The following is a 19621-nucleotide window of genomic DNA, read 5'->3' on the forward strand; positions in this document are numbered from 1 at the left end:
CATCGCAGCAACTTTATTGTGTCTTTCCTTATAAGCAGTCTGCGTTGTTGTTGTTGTTGTTATTTACATTTATAGACCACCCCATCCAAAGGCTCTGGGTGGTGGGAATAATGTTCTGTCTGTGGGAGTGAAGTTGTAATAGCTGTGTCTCACAAGCAAACTCTTATATGGAAGTTGGAGTTAGACTTGTGATAAACACGGTACATATGACTCATCCCCAGGCTATGAGGTGTCTGTATGCATTGGGTGAAAATGCATAGTTAAGAATAATGCTTAAATGCTTTATTCTCTCTGCAAGAAATCACTTGCAGAGCCGACAGATGCATTCACAGTTTCTTGATCATAATGGAGTTCCCCCCTTCCTAGGTTTGACATTTGTAGCAAGCAAGGTTTGAGGCTAGCAGTCGTATTGGTCCCCTTTGCAAGAAATGACATACGGATGAGGAAACATGTTAGATAAGAATTACCGTTGTATGGAAAGCCATTCCAAGGTCATCACTCTTTGGTCTCATTTCTTTTTCTTTCTTATTTTTATTTCTAACAGAAATTCTTTTGGATACGACTGGAGAGACCTCTGAGATTGGCTGGACTGCCCATCCTCATGATGGGGTATGTGCTCTCCGTTATTCTCTACTGCTTGCAAAAATTCCCACACACAGAGATCTTGCCGCAAATTACACTCCTCATGTCACCTTTGCAAGACAAGCTCAGGACTGTTGAGAATTCTGATGGCTCCTTTGGAGATAGGCGGAGAAGTCTGGAGGGCATTGCAGAACTACTGGCCACCTTATCTATTATTTGTTTCTGTTTATTCTGTGTCTCTTTTAGCAGCTAATTGTCCTTAAGTTTTGAGAGAGGAGGAGCAGTGCTAATTAGCCACTAAAAAGGACTCAAGATTAACAGGAATAAGAATGAAGAGATGGAGAAAAGTTGACACTAGCTATATGATCGCTTCTAGCTTTCTCTGTCCATCTCTGGGGGAGCCTTTCTGAATTCCCAACAGTCAGAGCCTGCTTATGTGTGGTTACTTTTCTCATGATGAGTGTAACATTCAGCCAGGCTTTTAGAAATATTTCTAGAGTTTGGTAGATTTCTCCTATAACCAGAAGCTCCAGAATCCTTTGCCCATACTGATTTTCAGTGCTTTAGATCTGGACCAGGCCTTCAAATGTGGACTGGGTTGGCTACTTTTTGTTAGTTTTTCATTTTGGCACAATTTGAGTGCCAAATTTCAACTTTCTGTTGAAATGCCATTGTTTGAAGTCATTTTCCAACACATTTTGGAAGCACAATTAAGTACATCAAATAGATGTATTCCTTCCAGCCAGCTGTAATTAAAAAAGAGGGTTTTAGACTATAAAACCTCACACTACAATATATTTGCTAATTTCTATGGTTCTATGGGACCTTTGGTTGCTTTTGCCACTATACATTATAGACCACTACAGCTATACCCCTGCAACTTCCAGGCCTGAATTGTCAAGGTCTACAGGTGAAACTCGGAAAATTAGAATATTGTGAAAAATTCCATTAATTTCAGTAATGCAAATTAAAAGGTGAAACTGATATATGAGACAGACACATTACATGCAAAGCGAGATAAGTCAAGCCTTAATTTGTTATAGTTGTGATGATCATGGCGTACAGCTCATGAAAACCCCAAATCCACAATCCCAGAAAATTAGAATATTACATGGAACCAAGAAGACAAGGATTGAAGAATAGAACAATATTGGACCTCTGAAAAGTATAAGCATGCATATGTATTCAGTACTTGGTTTGGGCCCCTTTTGCAGCAATTACTGCCTCAATGCAGCGTGGCATGGATGCTATCAGCCTGTGGCACTGATGAGGTGTTATGGAAGACCAGGATGCTTCAGTAGCGGCCTTCAGCAATTCTGCATTGTTTGGTCTCATGTCTCTCATCCTTCTCTTGGCAATGCCCCATAGATTCTCTATGGGGTCAGGTCAGGCGAGTTTGCTGGCCAATCAAGCACAGTACACTGTATACTTTTCAGAGGTTTGATATTGTTCTATTCTTCCATCCTTGTCTTCTTGGTTCCATGTAATATTCTAATTTTCTGAGATTGTGGATTTGGGGTTTTCATGAGCTGTACGCCATGATCATCACAATTATAACAAATTAAGTCTTGACTTATCTCGCTTTGCATGTAATGCGTCTGTCTCATATATCAGTTTCACCTTTTAATTTGCATTACTGAAATTAATGGAATTTTGCACGATATTCTTATTTTCCGAGTTTCACCTGTAGAGTTGGTGAGTGCCTAATCAGGCCCCTATCGGCGTTGTCCCTGGATTCTGGGAATTGGTACTGATCAGTTTAGAAGCTACAAAGGGCTCCAACCATTGAGAGCCAACTCAGTGTGAGGTACCCTACCTAAGCTGACTGTAATAGCTCTAGACTCCTGATTCCAACTTCTCCAAAGTCTAGAAAACATTCAGGGCCTTGAGTTCGGCTATGGAATTCAAATACATTATCACATATTCGGATATGGACTTCAGTGAATTGTCACACATGTATCCTGCTTTTTCTCCAAGGATATCAGGATGGCATTTCTGGGGTTACCTCATTCTACTCTAACAATAAGGTAGGTTAGGCTGAGGGAGCGACTTGTCTTTGGCCACCAAGGAAACAATGTTTGAGCAAGAGTTTGAACCCAAGTCTTCCTGGTCTAAGTCCAACACACCATACTTGTTCTCAGTTTTAGCAAACTGAACGGACTTCCTCCTTTAAATCCACTCTAAGCAATATCCTTGAGAGAGATTATTGAAGATGGCATATTGTGATCAGCTTGCTTCTTCCTTTCAGAGGCTTGCCTTATTCCCCACCCCACATCAAGTTCCATCTAAGGGTACATTTGCACATGGTTGAGAATGGGACTTTGGGGCAGGGAAAAAGGGAATGGAATGAAACTTGAGGATATATATTAAGAATCACATTAAAATGCATAGAATCTAAAGTGAGCCAAATTTTTGTGATTTAATTTTTGAATTAAAATGTGTGCACTTGATGTGAGAGAACCTTTTGTCTATAAGCTAAGCAGTTTACACAAAAGTCCTTAGTCGAAAGTGTTTCCTCTGCTTTTCGTTGAGAGTCTTGGACACCAATCATAGGCCAGACAGAGCTGCGCAAGAGCCTTCAAAGACTGGTTTTTAGGTCTCCATGGGATTCTGCAGCCCCTGAGTGAGTTCAGAGATACTCCCAAGCCTTGGGAACAAGGGAGCTGTGTAATTCCTCATCTTGTCTGAACAAGCTCTAGTACAAAGTTCTCTGACCCAACTGAGCTTAGGCAGAATGCTTTTTATGCATCTGCAGTTAGTTCTCCCCCAGCCTCTGGGAGCCTAGGATGCGGCTGTTCCTAAAAGCATATTTACCACTTGTTTGTCTCTTCTCTCCCCTCACCCCCTTCAACTCCATGCAGTGGGATGAGGTGAGCGTCTTGGATGACCGGAAGCATCTGATCCGAACCTTTGAGGTGTGCAATGTTGCTGAGCCAGGCCAGAATAACTGGCTGCGTACTCATTTCATAGAGCGGCGCGGAGCTCGCCGGGTCCACATCCGCCTCCGCTTTTCCGTCCGCGACTGTGCTAGCATGAGGACTGTGGCCTCTTCCTGCAAAGAGACCTTCACCCTTTACTATCATGAAGCGGAGACAGATGTGGCCACTCCGGAGCATCCCGAGTGGCATGAAGGACCATGGACCAAGGTGGATACCATTGCAGCTGATGAGAGTTTCTCGCAGGTCGACAGCACTGGCAAGGTGGTGAAGATGAACGTGAAGGTGCGCAGCTTTGGGCCCCTCTCCAAGAGAGGCTTCTATTTGGCCTTTCAAGACTCGGGGGCCTGCATGTCCCTGGTGGCTGTCCAGGTGTTCTTTTACAAGTGCCCAGCGGTGGTGAAGGGTTTTGCCTCTTTCCCAGAGACGTTTGCTGGAGGCGAAAGGACTTCGCTTGTGGAGGCGCCAGGGACTTGTGTGGCCGATGCAGAGGAAGCAAGCACCACAGGCTCCTCTGGAGTGAGGTTGCATTGCAATGGGGAAGGCGAGTGGATGGTGGCCATCGGGAGGTGTGCCTGCCGTGCTGGTTACGAGCCTGTGGATGATGAGAGAATCTGCAAAGGTGAGAAACGTTCTTGATGCTTCCAGGTATCCTTGGCACTTTTCAGACCCAGCCTCTTTGGAGCAGTTTAATACAGAGCTGCAATTTCCAGATTTTATTTAACAGGGCACACTAATCCAGGTACAAGTGCTATAGTTTCTGGTGAGCTCAAAATAGTCACAAACAGAAAAAGGAGGCTGCCGTCTGTATGTCCACATGATTTACTTCTGACCTTTCCTTCTTCCAGTGAGCTTCTGCTGGGGGTGGATAGTTTTTGCCACATTTCTGCATCAGGTGTGTTTGTATAATTCAGTTGCTCCCAGTGTAGGGATGTGGCCATTGTCAATGTCACTAGTCCACAGAAGGTTCTTACTAGCCTGCCTGTCAACAAATGACTATGTTAGTCACTTGTGGCCCACTAGTAGCCTGAGAAGAAAAGTAATACTTTTTTCCTCATAGTCTACACAATTCTTCCGTACTGCAGGCAACTGGGTGTAGTGGCTGTTTACCAATGAATTGGTCTGAGCTAATGTGGAACACACAACTAGGCTGCTTCACCTAAGGATAGTTGCACCAGTGGTGCTACATCCACCTTTTGAAGAGAGAAGAAGAAAGATAGTGGGAGAGGAAAAGGTAGTGAACAAGACAGAAGAAAATACCTAGATAGATAAAAGCCTGGTTCACACGGTGGTTTGAATCTAGGTTTAATGTGGGTTAACAACATTAGTGTGATTGTGTGAACCCACACCAAAGTGGGAGTCTCAGATTCATCTCAAGCCATAAACCTCCTTGCCTTCGATTCACACAATCATGCTAATGTCGGTAACCCACCTTAAACCCAGGTTCATACCATTGTGTGAACTAGGCCAAGGTTTGTGTGTTGGGCGGGAGGGTATGTTTATATTCAAGGCAGGCTCTGGTCCAGGAATGGTTAAAGGCAACTGATTTAATTGCGGGTGCTTCTGTTTTGCTTTAAAATTGAATTCTTTTCACTTGCCTAGAATTCCCTCCATCTAGAGCAGTTCTCAAACTGACCTTTGGCTGCAAGTATGGTAACAGCATAAGCCATGCCAGGGAACAGCCTAATATTTCATGAGATGCATTGGAAGTCTGACGGCCAATGAGAAAACAACATATTTCAGAGCTAGCCCTCTAATTTTGTGGCAGTTGGGGGGAGGAGGAAGGTAGGTCGGATCCTGCCTTCCCTCTAGCCCTCCCCAATGTCAGGCAAATGGTCATGTGAATGACCATTGTGCATGCCAGTGGACCCTGGGGACAGAAGCTGTTTTGACAGCAACCACAAATAATGCCTGCTGTGTAGCCAAGCCAAATCTTGTGGACTTGAGTGTCCCTGGTGACCAGAACGCTTTCTAATTTGCACTTAACATTTATAGGGGCCCTTCTGGTCTTCATTACCATTGCAATACCTCCGCTTTTATCCCCCTGTGTTTCCTTTCTCCTGAACTTGCAAACAACTGCATCTGAGATGATGGTGAGAGACTATTGCATTGTGAGCCAAATTACCAGGAGAGGGGCCTTTGCTCAGCTATTTCCTCACTGTAAATCCAATAGAGATCAGCAGGTGTTGAAAAAAACTGTATTTGTAGTAACTGCATCTAGAGTGTAGGAGAAACCCATTACTGGTTCTCACTTTGTTATGGTGGAGCCAGCCACCTCTTTTCCCAGTATTGCAGCTGTAATGTTGAATTTTTAAAAAAAGCTTCTGTTCTTTCCACTTGCACTCCACAAACCTTCAAAACATCTAGATTCTTTTGTTCTTTCTTGAAGTTGCATATTTGATAAGAAATTATATAATCTTAATTGTATGTAAGTGTGTATTGATGATATTTGTAAAGTTGGTAATGTTGTGCCATCAAGTCGGTGTTGACTCCTGGCGACCACCGAGTCCTGTGGTTGTCTTTGGTAGAATACAGGAGGGGTTTACCATTGCCATCTCCCGTTTAGTATGAGATTATGCCTTTCAGCACCTTCCTATATTGCTGCTGCCTGATACAGGTGTTTCCCATAGTCTGGGAAACACCTATATAGGAGTTCCCATATTCTGGGAAACATACCAGTGGGGATTCGAACCAGCAACTTCTTGCTCCCTAGGCAAGTTACTTCCCCTCTGTGCCATTAGGTGGCCGCCCCAGACCTCCATCTCTGGGTGGTTTACAGCAACATACGCAAATTAAAACAGAAATAAAAACCTCAAAACAAATTATAACCACAAGTCCAGTTAAAAAGTTTGGATGAAAAATCCAAAATAAATATAAATAAATAAATTGAATAAATGTATATTTAAAGCCTTTTTAAAAGCTGTCAGAGATAGGGAGGCTCTTATTTCAGCAGGGAGCACATTCCAGAGTCTCGGGGCAGCAACAGAGAAGGCCCGTCCCTGTGTAGCCACCAGACGAGCTGGTGGCAACTACAGGCGAACCTCTCCAGATGATCTCAATGGGTGGTGGGGCTCATAGTGAAGAAGATGTTTTCTTAAATATCCTGGGCCTGAGCTGTTTAGGGCTTTCTAGGTTATAACCATCACCTTGTATTTTGTCCAGAAACTTCTTGGTAACCAGGGTAGTTCTTTAATATAGGAGTAATATGGTCTCTTCGAGATGACCATAATTTCAAAACTTTGTATTCTATAATGTAGTACTTACTACATTTGTATTCTGCACTTCCTTCAGGAAGCTAGAACAACTTACATAGGTCTGGCTGTCCGTATCGCACCCGTACTCACTGTTGAATGGGGAGGGGATTTATGTTCTCCAGTCTGAGGTCCTCAAGATCAGTCAATGGAAGCAGATTCATCCAATCCAGACGCAGGGCTGCATTTTAGCTCCAATTTTGTTTAATTTATATATCAACACTGTAGTCCCTCATCTAACTGTTCTTTCCACACACCCTCCTAAATTAGCGTAGAAGCATGTTTCCATTCTGCTATATGCAAATGATATGGCAATCACGTCCCAGACCAGTATTGGTTTGAAGTGTACAGGTGAAACTCGGAAAATTAGAATATCATGCAAAAGTCCATTAATTTCAGTAATGCAAATTAAAAGGTGAAACTGATATATGAGACAGACGCATTACATGCAAAGCGAGATAAGTCAAGCCTTAATTTGTTATAATTGTGATGATCATGGCATACAGCTCATAAAAACCCCAAATCCACAATCTCAGAAAATTAGAATATTACATGGAACCAAGAAGACAAGGATTGAAGAATAGAACAATATTGGACCTCTGAAAAGTATAAACATGCATATGTATTCAGTACTTGGTTTGGGCCCCTTTTGCAGCAATTACTGCCTCAATGCGGCGTGGCATGGATGCTATCAGCCTGTGGCACTGATGAGGTATTATGGAAGACCAGGATGCTTCATTAGCGGCCTTCAGCAATTCTGCATTGTTTGGTCTCATGTCTCTCATCCTTCTCTTGGCAATGCCCCATAGATTCTCTATGGGGTCAGGTCAGGCGAGTTTGCTGGCCAATCAAGCACAGTACACTGTATACTTTTTAGAGGTCCGATATTGTTCTATTCTTCAATCCTTGTCTTATTGGCTCCATGTAATATTCAAATTTTCTGAGATTGTGGATTTGGGGTTTTCATGAGCTGTACGCCATGATCATCACAATTATAACAAATTAAGGCTTGACTTATCTCGCTTTGCATGTAATGCGTCTGTCTCATATATCAGTTTCACCTTTTAATTTGCATTACTGAAATTAATGGACTTTTGCATGATATTCTAATTTTCCAAGTTTCACCTGTACACTGGGACTTCTTTCAAACTTCTGCACGCAAGAGTTTATTGAAATTAACTATCAAAAAACCAAAGTTCTTGTTTTTGCAAAATGTCCCAGGCAATATAACTGGACTATCAATGGACATAAGATTGCTCAAGTTAATTCTTTCAAATATTTAGGTGTGGTTTTTCATTCTTCAGGTTCTTGTAAGGTCCATCTGACATCTACTTTGCCGAACGCTCAGTCATCAATAAATCTTATTAAATCCCATCATTTCACGCATTGGGCTTCGTATATACCTGCTGCAATCAAGCTATTTTTAGCCAAGGATTATCCACAACTGTTTTATGGTGCCCAACTTGGGCTACACAGTCTAAATTTTTAAGATCTATTCTGCTGGTTCCACAATGTGTTCCTAATACAGTGGTGAGACGAGAGGTGGGTTTAATCAGGCTAGAAACCTGTTACTGGAGATCTTTTATTTTATTTTGGCTGAAATTGGTGTTTACTCAAGTGGGACTGGCTTCTCTCATAATGACTGACTGTTTTAATTTCAAATGGAAGATTTTGGTTAAAAACAAACTAGCCCAATATGGTTTCCCCCAAGATGAGATTATTAAGCTGGGGTTTGATCAGGCCAGGAGAGTTATTAAGAAACATATGCTAGATATGGAACTTCAAGAGGAAGTTGCAAGTTTGCCAAAAACAAAAACCCCCAACTTCTTAGGGAATCAATTGATTAACATCAAACCGGCAGAGTATTTAAGTATCATCATAACTCCTAAGTTCAGATATGCTTTGACTCTTGTACGCATGCAATATTATACTGTGACTTCTATAGGGAGGCTCGATTAAGAGTAGTTTCGCTCCTCCTGCAAAACGTTCCGGGCTATTCAGATGAATTTTATCTAAACTTTTTACTTTCAAATTCTGATTGTGAGATTATTAATAAAATGGCTAGGTTTTGTTATATTATCTGTAAAATTGGTTTAGAACTTCGGAAATGTTGTTATATGTATGCTGGTCAATGACTGTAATAATGTTTGATTTGACTTGACTTGACTGCCAGTCACGATTGCCGATGTTGCAAATGCCGATTGCCGATGTTGCAATGGTAAACCACTCCTGTATTCTACCAAGAAAACCATATGGCTCTGTGGGCACCAGGAGTCGACACCTACTCGACAGCACAACCTTTCCTTTCCCCTTCAATCCTTGCATAAGAGGGGCCTCTGGTTCACCGAACTCCCCCACCAAATAATGAAGTTTTTGGAGAGGAGGGAGGGATGATTTTTTTGTAGTCCACTTGTGATTCATGCAAATGAATGTTCAACTCGGATGCTGAGGTTAAGACTCTAAAACACTGGGGGCTGTTTAATGACTGTACAAATTTTACTTTTAATATTTTATGTATGTATGTATGTATTTCTTTATTTATTTGATTTCCATACTGCCCTTCCAAAAATGGCTCAGGGACAGAGAAATAACAAACAAATAAGATGGATAATATGTATTATGTGTATTGAGAAAGGGATGTTTGTAGTTCCTTTCTAGCAAATTTAAAGGTGAGTCAAGGCATCTCCCTCCATCCTGTTTGCTTTTGGAACTGGGAAAAGTATGGATGTTTGTTGCCAACTTCTTTTGAACTTTAATCATGTCAAGAATGCCGTATCTCATCCCTGTCTTGCATTTTAGCTGGAGGGCTTCCTGTGTGGCTGAGGTGCTTGAGAGATTTTTCAGCCTCTAAGGAGGGGTTGGGAATATTGTATCTTTATGGAAGAGGGCTCTCTGTGCCAAGTGGCTGTTAAATAGGTGCTAACAAAGAGGAACTCTTTGAGTGTTCCAGGAAAAATAAAGCCCAAAATGTATATTTCCCCTTAGCTCATATACAGGTATACAGGTATAACCCAGGGGAGTAGACAGATATAACCCCAGGGGAGTAGACAGTGTTAGATATATGTAGTATTTGCATTTGTTGGGTGTGTTGCCGTAGAAATATTACATGACACAGGTCTTCTTTTGCCTATGGCTGGCTGTAGTGACAGCTAGTCACGTATGGTTAATTGTCTATTATTTAAACACAGACACATATCCTATGAAGCCAAGTCAGTCCTTGTGTATGAGATGGCAGATCCCACTTTCCTCATTGCATCATGATGTTAGATGATGGCAAAAGCAGGAGTGAGAGCACTTGTCCTGACTCTGTGTTGAATAGAGTGGGTTGCAGGCAGTGATAGATAGCGTCTATCGGGGCTGAACTGAAACTGATCAGCATTTTAATTGATGAAAGCCACTTCCCTTCTTTGATGTTTTTTCAGCAACCTTGCAAAAAAAGCCTTCCCCTCCTCAAGATCTCTCTTATTTTCATTCTCAATTGACTGAATTTGACTCAGTGATGAAATCAAGTAGCACAGACTGCAGTTTGGGCCGCGGTCTGAATTCGGAATGGTCTAATGAACTACAGACCGGTCTGACAGTCCGAGGCAATACCAAGTGTGTGTGTGTGCCAGCAAGCGGCACCTTTAAAAGAACAGCCACAGGTCCTTACCAGCATGATTACCACCCCAGGCAGCTTCCTGCTGCCCCAGTGCTCCCCCTGGTAGCCCTTGTGTGGCAGCTGCATGGCTCCGTCATTCACCTGGCTTCCACGCATCCACAGAGGACATTTGTATGGTCAACAACACCATGCTGACCATGGTCAGCAAACTGGGCTGAGCCTTGGTCAGCAAACTGATCCAAACCGGTTCACCAGACCACAGACTGGTCTGAAATCGGATTACAGTCTGAACCACGGTCCATACGCACCCTTAGTGTGGTGGAGGGCATCATTCACATCTCATTCACTATGTCAGGCCTGCACAACTTTGGCCCTCCAGCTGTTGTTGGACCACAACTCCCAGCATCCCAAGCCTCAGTGACCAATACTCAGGGACGATGGGAATTGTAGTCCAACATCTGCAGGAGGGCTGAAGTTGTGTGGCCCTATATGATGTGATCCTTGATTAACTGGGATCATCCATGTGACTATTCCAGGAAGAAGAACGGCAGCGGCGGCGGCAAATATTTATATACCACTCTTCAACAAAATTCTCAGAGCAGTTTACATAGGAAAATACATAAATAAATAAAGAAGCAGGCAAGCAGCAACCAGGGGAGATGAGGACAACAAACAGACTTATAGAGAAGTGATTTTTTGCACAGCCTCAGTAAGTGGTTTTTTGCGGAAATGAGTCTTTCCCCCCACTTTTGACCTGGAAATTGAGAATAAGGGCCATACATCCTAGATTAGTCACATAAGTGGTCCCATTCAATCATGCATCAAACAGGGGACATCTGTACACTGCATAGCCAATCTGATCTTGTTATATGATGATGATATTGAGGGCAAATTAAGTCAATTGAGAGAGAAAGAGCAACAGAGGGCAATGAAAATGAACATTCTATGCCAAAATATTCTTGAAAAGGGGAGTCTGTTTTTGACACTGCTGCAGACTGTTTCAGGAAAATGGCGCATTGCTTCAGCTCAGCCAGAATTATAAGCTTAGAATTCAATGTCATTGTTATAAAACAACTGAGTGATTATGATTAGTCGAACTCTCTCTTTTGATACACAGAATAAGGCTATTCACATGTGCAGCCTAGCCCAGGCTAGGGCAGCACAGCCTGGGTTAGGCTATGTGTGTGTGTGAAGAGCTGGGATTTGCATGGATCCTGGTGCTGCCTGCCCACCTAACCTGACTTTTGTACCCAGCCTTTAGCCAGGGTTTAGGGTACAGTGTGTCCTTAAGCCCACGGCCAGAGTTGTGTGTTTGCTTGGGCTGCAGGCAGATGGGTGTCTAGAGTAATCACCCGTCTCATGGGGCTCATCATGTGGTGCATTGTGGGATATCCGCATTGTCCCAGCCTCCAGAGATCCGCACTGCTTGAAGTAGCGTGGATCATCTGGGACTGTGAGCCACAATTCCAGCAGACGTCTCTTGATCATCTGGGGAGAAGTTGGCTGGACCCTGCATTGCCCCCCACCTGTGTGACTGTGAGCATAGCTTCATTGATTTAGTCAATGCGTTAGATACTTGGTCAATATCTGACTCATCAATGAACTGAAGTCTTTTTTTGAATGGTCAGCTGAGCAACCTAGAAACATTTACTCTGTTGCAGAAATGTGGCATGCCCCCACCCCAGATGTCTGGTATGTTGGGGATGCCAATCAACGGTGAATTAACTGCATCCATTGTATTCTTAATAACTTGTGACCTCAGTTTATGCACTTAGTATAAAATGATACTTAGTGGTTTCATTCGGCCAAATGCTACCAGTGTTGCTCCTTTCCCCACAAGGGGTATTTAGTCTGTGTCCAAGTGCACATGGAAATAATTGAAATGCTTGCACCAGAGCAGGGACTGTTTCCCAGCCACAGCACAGAAGGAACATTGGCTGCCACTTGCTTCCGCCTTGGCTTGAGTTGGGAGTGCCTCTTCTTCAATCATCCTTCCTGCCCTTTAAGGGAATCTCTGGTCCAAGTGACAAAGCCCATGAAGTAATGCCAGGGAGGTGAAAAGCAGTATCAAATTTTTGGCATCAATATTTTCTGTGAATATGGCATATTTCCTGTTGCAGATAAATATCCTGACCAGGTAGTTAGCTAGATAATATTACTGTTAGATTTATTTACACACACCAGCAGGGGCAGCAGCAGCAACCCGAAGCAGAAAGTGAATGTGCAATTGGTTGAACAATTAACAAACTGTAGATAATCTGCATACGATGCCAAGTAATGATTCAGATCTGCATTATATTATTTAAAGCCATATCTGTGCTTCTGAATGGGGAGTATGATAGGCAGTTAGTAGATGACAATATGCATGAGATGCATAACAGTGATTTGAATCTGCATTGCAAAAATTCTGTTTATGGATTAATATCCCAAGAAGCAATGTAGCAGGCAGGAAGGTGGGCATATTCCTATGGGACAAGATTCATTCGCACAATTGCTGCTGGTGAATCTTGTTCTGGGAATTCCCTTACCAGAAAGTTCCTCATTGCGCGCCCTTGCTTGTTTTTTTTGGAGACAACCCAAAACATGTTTGTTTTAGCAAGCTTTTAATCTCCCCGTAGGAGTTGAACATGATCTGGCATTGATTTCATAAACTGTATCTTTTATTCTCATTTTTATTGCATTATTTTAATTTATTCATTTATATTAAAATGTATAGTCTGCCTTTTAAAAAAATGTTCCTATTCAAGGAAATGCACAAACATAAATCAGATCTTGGTAAAAGGACACATGCTACCATTGTAAGAACTTGAAAAGATCTTGGTTTGATGTAACAATGGAATTTGCATTTAATAATGTTTTAATTGTTGGGAGTGTCCCTGATTTTATGGAGAATTCTGGGATACAACTGTTTTAAAATAAAAGCATGCAATGTTGAACAAGGAGGTTTGTTGCCACTAGCAAGGCTGGGGAGGAGGCAAGTTGAAAAATAAATAATGAATAAAGATGGATCCCTGTCCCAAAAGGGGACAGTTCAAAAGGGGACAGTTCAATCTCAAAAGAAACATAAGGCAGACATCAACAGCAACCCCTGGAGGGATGCTGTGCTGGGGTTGGATAGGGACAGGGGCTCTCCCCCTGCTGAATATAAGAGGATCACCACTTTAAAAGGTGCCTCTTTGCTCAGTTAGCAGCAGGGTCCTCCAGTCATCTTGGGTGGCATCCTTTGGACCTTTTTAGTCCTTGTCAATTGGTGAGGATTGAGCAGGGCAGGGGGAGATTTGCCTAGGGAAGTAGGGCAGGAACTGAAAGAATGTTGCTTTTTACACTGCTCTGTTTGCATTGCTGAATCTAAAGTGAATTAATAGGATTGAGTTGCATGCAATTTGCAGCACAAATGATTGCAGAGCCAGTTTTGCAATAGTGAGCATGAATTCTCCCTTTTGCTAAGAAGGGTTTGCCTTCCTTTTAGATGGGTGACTACACATGTAATGTCATGTGAGCACTCTGCTGTAAGCTATTCTCTCATCAGGGTGGGGTTGAAGCTCAGTGGTAGAGCATCTGTTTTGCATGCAGAAGGTCCTGGGTTCAATCGCTGGCCTCTCCAGGTAGGGCTGGGAAAGACCTCTACCAGAAATCTTGGAGAGTTGCTGCCAGTCTGTGTAGACAATACTGAGCTAGATGGACCAATGGTCTGACTCAATAAAGCAGCTTCTTGTGTTCCTATGTTTGAGCAAGCTGTCAGAAAACCAATTTGCAGGTTTAAAAAAAATTCCTTTTATTCCTTTCCACCTCTTTGCTTTTCCATTTCAGACCATGTCATGCCCATACCCTTGCAATTCCATTTGGGACATCATTTGACTTTGGGCAAAGCAATGTCGGATGTCTCTACCACTGCTTTTGTCTCTTCCCCCCCCCCCCCCCGCCCCCTCCAAGATCTGTCTTGGATCCTTGAAGTTGATTTCTTTTCCCCTTGGTATGCTCAGCTGTATTATTTTTTGACAGCAGTTTCTGCTCATTTGATATATGGCAGTCTCGGCTTGAAAGTGAATCCACGTTTCCCTCCTTTCATATAAATAAAAGAATAGTCTCTGTCATCTTGGCAGCTGCCCCTGAAAAGGCTAACAATTTGTTTCCCTCTTTTCTCCTTTATTAAAAAATGTTCAATCTCTTAGTGAGATTTTCAAGGGCAACGAGAACAATGTGAAATCTTGAGTTGTGTTGTTTTCTGAATTCTTTTTTCTTTCTTTTAATCAAGCAAACTAGAAAGACTCTGTAGTTAAAGACTTGCCGAAATGGGCTAAAAGCCCTTGCTTTCCCTCTGTGTGCTGTGAAATCTTTTTTTCACCCACAAGCCTGTTGCTTAGCTTGGTGATTCCTTGTAGTTACAGATGAACCAGTTAGCGCTCACATTATCAGACGCTTGGTGCTATTTCATCATTGCATTCTAAACATGATTTTTAACTCCAGATCAGAAAGAAAGCATATGTTCAAAGTGGTTATTTATCCTTGGCCATGATCCTTGGAAACAGTCTGGAGCTGGTGCCAAATTGTACATGGGTATTCCTTGGGTATTCCATGGGTACATGGAGGTACTCCTCAAATGGCAGTTCTGTTTGGGTCTTCTCTTTCTTCCCCTCCTCCTTAGCATTTAGGCCAACCTACCAGTGTTCCCTTTAACAAGGATTCCCAGATGTTGTTGACTGCAGCTCCCATAATCCCCAAGCAAAAGCCATTGCAGCTGGGGATTCTGGGAGTGGTAGTCAACAACATCTGGGAATCCCTGTTAGAGGGAACACTGCAACCTCCTATTTCATGACGCTATTACACTGTGTATGTTTCTACTCCCATTCTGTGTCATTGGTTGTCACTGACACGTAAAAATGGACACCATAATGACATCAGTGTTGGATGAGATTACGTTTAAGAGTCCATTTAGGCTGTTTGACCTAGCCCTAGAATTCCCTCCTTATGAAAGGCAGAAACACAGAGGTGCATACAGACAAAACTTCAGATGGTGCAAAGAAACCTCCAACCCGATCCTATGTATGTTTACTTGGCAATAAGTACCATTTTACTCAAGCCTGCTTATTCTTAAGCAGTTGGGCATATGTTCAAAGTCTGATTTTATCTGCTTTCCAGAGAAAGCCTACACATTCCTATGTTTCTGACACCAGCTTATTCCTGGAATATATCAATCAACTGATTAAAAGGCAAAGTGTGCCATCGAGTCGATGTCTACTCCTGGTGACCACAGAGCCCTATGGTTGTTTTTGGTAGAATACAGGAGGGGTTTACCATTGCCATCTTCTGTGCAGTTTGAGATGATGCTTTTCAGCATCTTCCTATATTGCTGCTGCCCGATATAGGTATTTCCCATAGTCTGGGAAACATAACAGCGGGGATTCGAACCAGCAACCTCTGGCTTGCTATTCAAGTCATTTCCCTGCTGTGCCATTTGGTGGCTGTCAGCCAAACTGATTAAACCATCTTTAAAACACAGTTCAAAAGTTGAGAAGCATCTTTTTAAAAACAGTTCTGATCAATTTTATCAGAAGCAACTTTTAAGTTGCTTTATTGGTTTTCTAGGAAATGACCCATAAGAAAACAAGAAGAGTCCTGTTGGATCAGATGAAAGTTCTTGTCTAGCATCCAGAGGTGCACCTAGGTAATTTTGGAGCCCGGGACCTAAAGGTCTATGGGCCCCTCCCACTTGCTGGAGCCCCACTGCACCCCGCCCTGCAAGTTAAGCATCATCTCCCTCCACACACACAAACACTGTATCACACACAGTATTTTAAACATGTGGTTTCTTGAGGGCACAACTGAATTCACAGCAACTGAATTCACAAGACTATGAGAATATTAAACAGGTATACTTATGCAAATATGGATTAGCAGAAACATTTCAACACATAACCTAACATATTCCCATCCCACATATTTCTTTCCCCGCTCCCCACCCCCTCCGTTTCTAAAGCACCTGGCTCAGGTCACAATCACACTCTGCTGCCTGGCGCAGTGTGGGCCAGCAGCGACCACACCACCCAGGACTGACTAAAGAGGATTTGGGGGCCCCTAGGGGGTGTGGAGGCCCTGGATTTGGGCCCCCAAGTCCAGGGGTAGAAGAGCCACTGCTAGCATCCAGTTTCCCACTGTGGCCAACTATATGCCTATAAGAAGCCTGGGAGCAGAACATGCAGGAAAATAGCCTTCTTCAACTGCTATCTCTAGCCGACTGGTATTCACCACCATGACTAGTAGCCATAGATAGACATGCCCTCTGTTAATTTGGCTAGTCCCCTTTTAAAGCCTCCTCCGCTAATGGCCATCACCAGGTCTTTCCAGTCTGTCAACCAATAATTCCACCAGGGTGGCCAGGACAATAATGTTCCTGAAAGCGGTAGGGAATTTGCTGAACCTCTTGTTCAGCAAACTGTGTCAAGGGAAATTTTGATTATTATGCACAATGGCCTTTGGGAGCTTGACAGAAACTTCCAGCATCCTGTAAGCCTTTTTAGCAGGCAACACTAAAAACTTCTGGCTTTAGTTCAGACTAAGTTCAGTGACATATATACAGATTCACACTTCTATTGCCAGGAAACAGAGTAAGTACTGTATACTGGAGGGGAGGAGGAACTGACTGTCATTTTTTATGGCCTTTCCCCTAGGATTTCTTGTAACCTGACTGGGAATTAAGAAATATGTTTGGCTCAAAACCTTGAATAAGCAACGGCACTAGGAAACTGCACTAGAAATATTTGTTGTTGTTATTTTATTAGGCCCATTGCATGATGAGTAGATATACTTCTTACGAGGAACTGATAAAGCAGCCTACTTTTTTTTTAAGTGCACCTTTGCAGCTTCCTTTGCTGCTGTTTCTGCATTGGTGTCCTCCCTCTTTTTCTTTCAAAACTTTGGATGTCATTAAATCGATCCCTCCTAAGCACGCATGGGCATAGCGTTCATTGGATAAGCAGGGACAAATGTCCCTGGGCCCCCAAGCAGACCACCCTGCACCCCTGCCCTGCTGCTGCTTCTTATCTTGGCCTCCAGGGGGTGGGGGTGAGATGTGGGGCAGGCCACTCCCCATGGCAGCAGTGGGCGCTTTGGCTGTCGGGCCTCTCCAGCCGGACTGCACGTCTGCGCAGTTCAACTATGGACAGGGCATGCCTGTGACGTCACAGGCATGCAATGTCCATAGTCAAACCTCGCAGGTGTGCAGGCCAGCCACAAAGACCCAACAGCCACAGTGTGTGCCGTTGCCACCACGGGGGCCAAGCTAAGAAGCGGTGGTGGGGCAGAGGCAGCAGTGGCATCGGGGGCGGTCAACAGGAGATAGGAACAGCAGCTTCCTTCCTCTTGAGAGACAGAAATTGTGCTGCAGCAGTGGTGGTGCTGCAGAGGCCTCCTTCAGTTTGTTACTGTGAAGTGCCTTTTTTTGACTGCTTAAGGCAAGACAGGCAATTATTCCAGGAGAGCATCAGGAGCAATTGTCAGCCATGTGGGGGTTGTAGGTGACCAAACCCAAATCTAAAGCACCTTGCTCGGGAACTCTGAGGCCAATGATTCATGCCGAAGAGACTGGGGCTTAAAGTGCAGGAAACAGAAGATGCTGCTCCTTTGACCAAAGGTGCAAAGCCTTTATTTATTCAAGGTCTGGGGAATTCAGAAGCTTCATGCTGAGGCTGTTCTTACGATCAGCCACAACTGGGCTAGAAAAGCCAAGCCCAGTCATTGCTGATCATAATCCACCCACCCAGCAAATACAGAGGGATTGTCTGTGGGGAGGTAAGTGCTAGAAGCCTTCCTCCTCGCTCTCCCTCGAGCCCTCTCTGTATGATCATGAGAAAGGGCTTGGTGACTGCCAATTGCAATCCCTTGTTCTCTTCCTTGCCTGAAAACAGCTTGGAGGCATGGGTGTACATGGTCGATCTCTAGCCTGGGCTGTAACTTCAGGCCCAGAAGTTTCTGCTTCAAGCCCTGATAGTGATTTCCCCCTTACCACCATCATGGCATTTAGTCCCCATTTCCATCCAGTAGATTGGTAACTGTACAAGTGCAATAAATAAGAGCAAGGAGTCCTGCTGCAACTGGACTGAGGAAAAGCCTGATTGCAGAGCGGGGCGGGGGGAGCCTTTACTCATCGCAGCTAAAAAGGTGGACTCACTACACAAATGTGGGCCTCTGTATGAACACACTAAGGCTCTCCACACGAGCAGTGTAGAGAGCCTAAATGGGATTTGTGGGGAGAGCGGGCTTGTACCCAGGGTCAAGTACGCAGGGGTCAAGTTAATGAGTACTTAACGAGCTGCGTTAAGTACGTAGCTTGTCCTGGCGGCCAGATCAGCCACCCACACAATTACCGGCTCCGTCACAGAGCTGGTAGGGGCGGCGGGGATCAGGGGCACGACGCCAGAAGGCTTGTTGTAGCCTCCCGGTTGGCGATCTCCTTGTGAGTCACCATGGTGCGGAGCCACATTGCGACGTCACACAGCCAGGTAAATGGGGTTAGTGGAGCATTCGCTCTGCTAACCTCGTTTAAGGTGGGGGGAATTAAGAGGGCTTGCCACCGGGAGCTGCACAGCTCCCGGCGGTTCACATGTGCGGTGGAAACCGGGCTCCCTTAGCCCGGTTTCCATCGTGTGTGAGAATAGCCTCAATAGTTCATATAACAATTATTTAGGACATCATGTCAGTGCAGGGACCAGGGCTGCCCTGCAAATGAAGCAAGGTGGTTGCCTCCAGTGTCGGGTTGGTAGATGTGGCTGATTGGCTGCTTCTAGCAGCCTTGCCTCTCTTGCCCCTGTCGCTGCCTTCCAAAACCTTTTTTTTTGGCAATAAACCAGCTATGCTGCTGTCCATCACTCCTCCTCCCTTCCTGCTGCATCCCATCCTCTGCCTATTCCAAAGGGAGAAAATGTGGAAGCTGGAGCACCAGGAAGTGATTAAATACACTTCCTGCAGCTTCTCTTTTCCTGCCCTCTGCTTTTGGAACAAGTTTTTGGGGGCATTCACAAGACCTACCAGGCTGGCGGGTGGAAGGTTTCCCAAAGCTCGCCTTCCCCAAAGACGATAGTTGGTTACTTGGTGGGAGCGTGGAGTGTGCTCCCACATGGTCAGTCCTGCTCTGCGCAGCGCAGAGCAGAGCAGATTGATTGGAGGCTGGGACTTGTTTTCCTGGCCACTGTGAATCCCACAATGCACCACACGGCACACGCCATGCATTGGGGGATTCCCCCAGGAGACAGGCA

General features: G+C 44.1%; 1 protein-coding gene across 3 annotated transcripts in view; it reads left to right on the plus strand.

Moving 5' to 3' along the window:
• The window catches only part of LOC128343208 (ephrin type-B receptor 5), a 144272-nt gene that overhangs the window by 21480 nt on the left and 103171 nt on the right, over positions 1-19621 (plus strand). For all 3 annotated transcript variants that reach the window (XM_053291857.1, XM_053291859.1, XM_053291858.1), the window contains exons 2-3: positions 545-609; positions 3444-4140. In XM_053291857.1, coding sequence (XP_053147832.1) covers positions 545-609; positions 3444-4140 — 762 coding nt within the window. The remainder of the gene's footprint in view (positions 1-544; positions 610-3443; positions 4141-19621) is intronic.

This window comes from Hemicordylus capensis, chromosome 2 (assembly GCF_027244095.1).
Source record: "Hemicordylus capensis ecotype Gifberg chromosome 2, rHemCap1.1.pri, whole genome shotgun sequence".
NCBI classification, from domain to species: Eukaryota; Metazoa; Chordata; class Lepidosauria; order Squamata; family Cordylidae; genus Hemicordylus; species Hemicordylus capensis.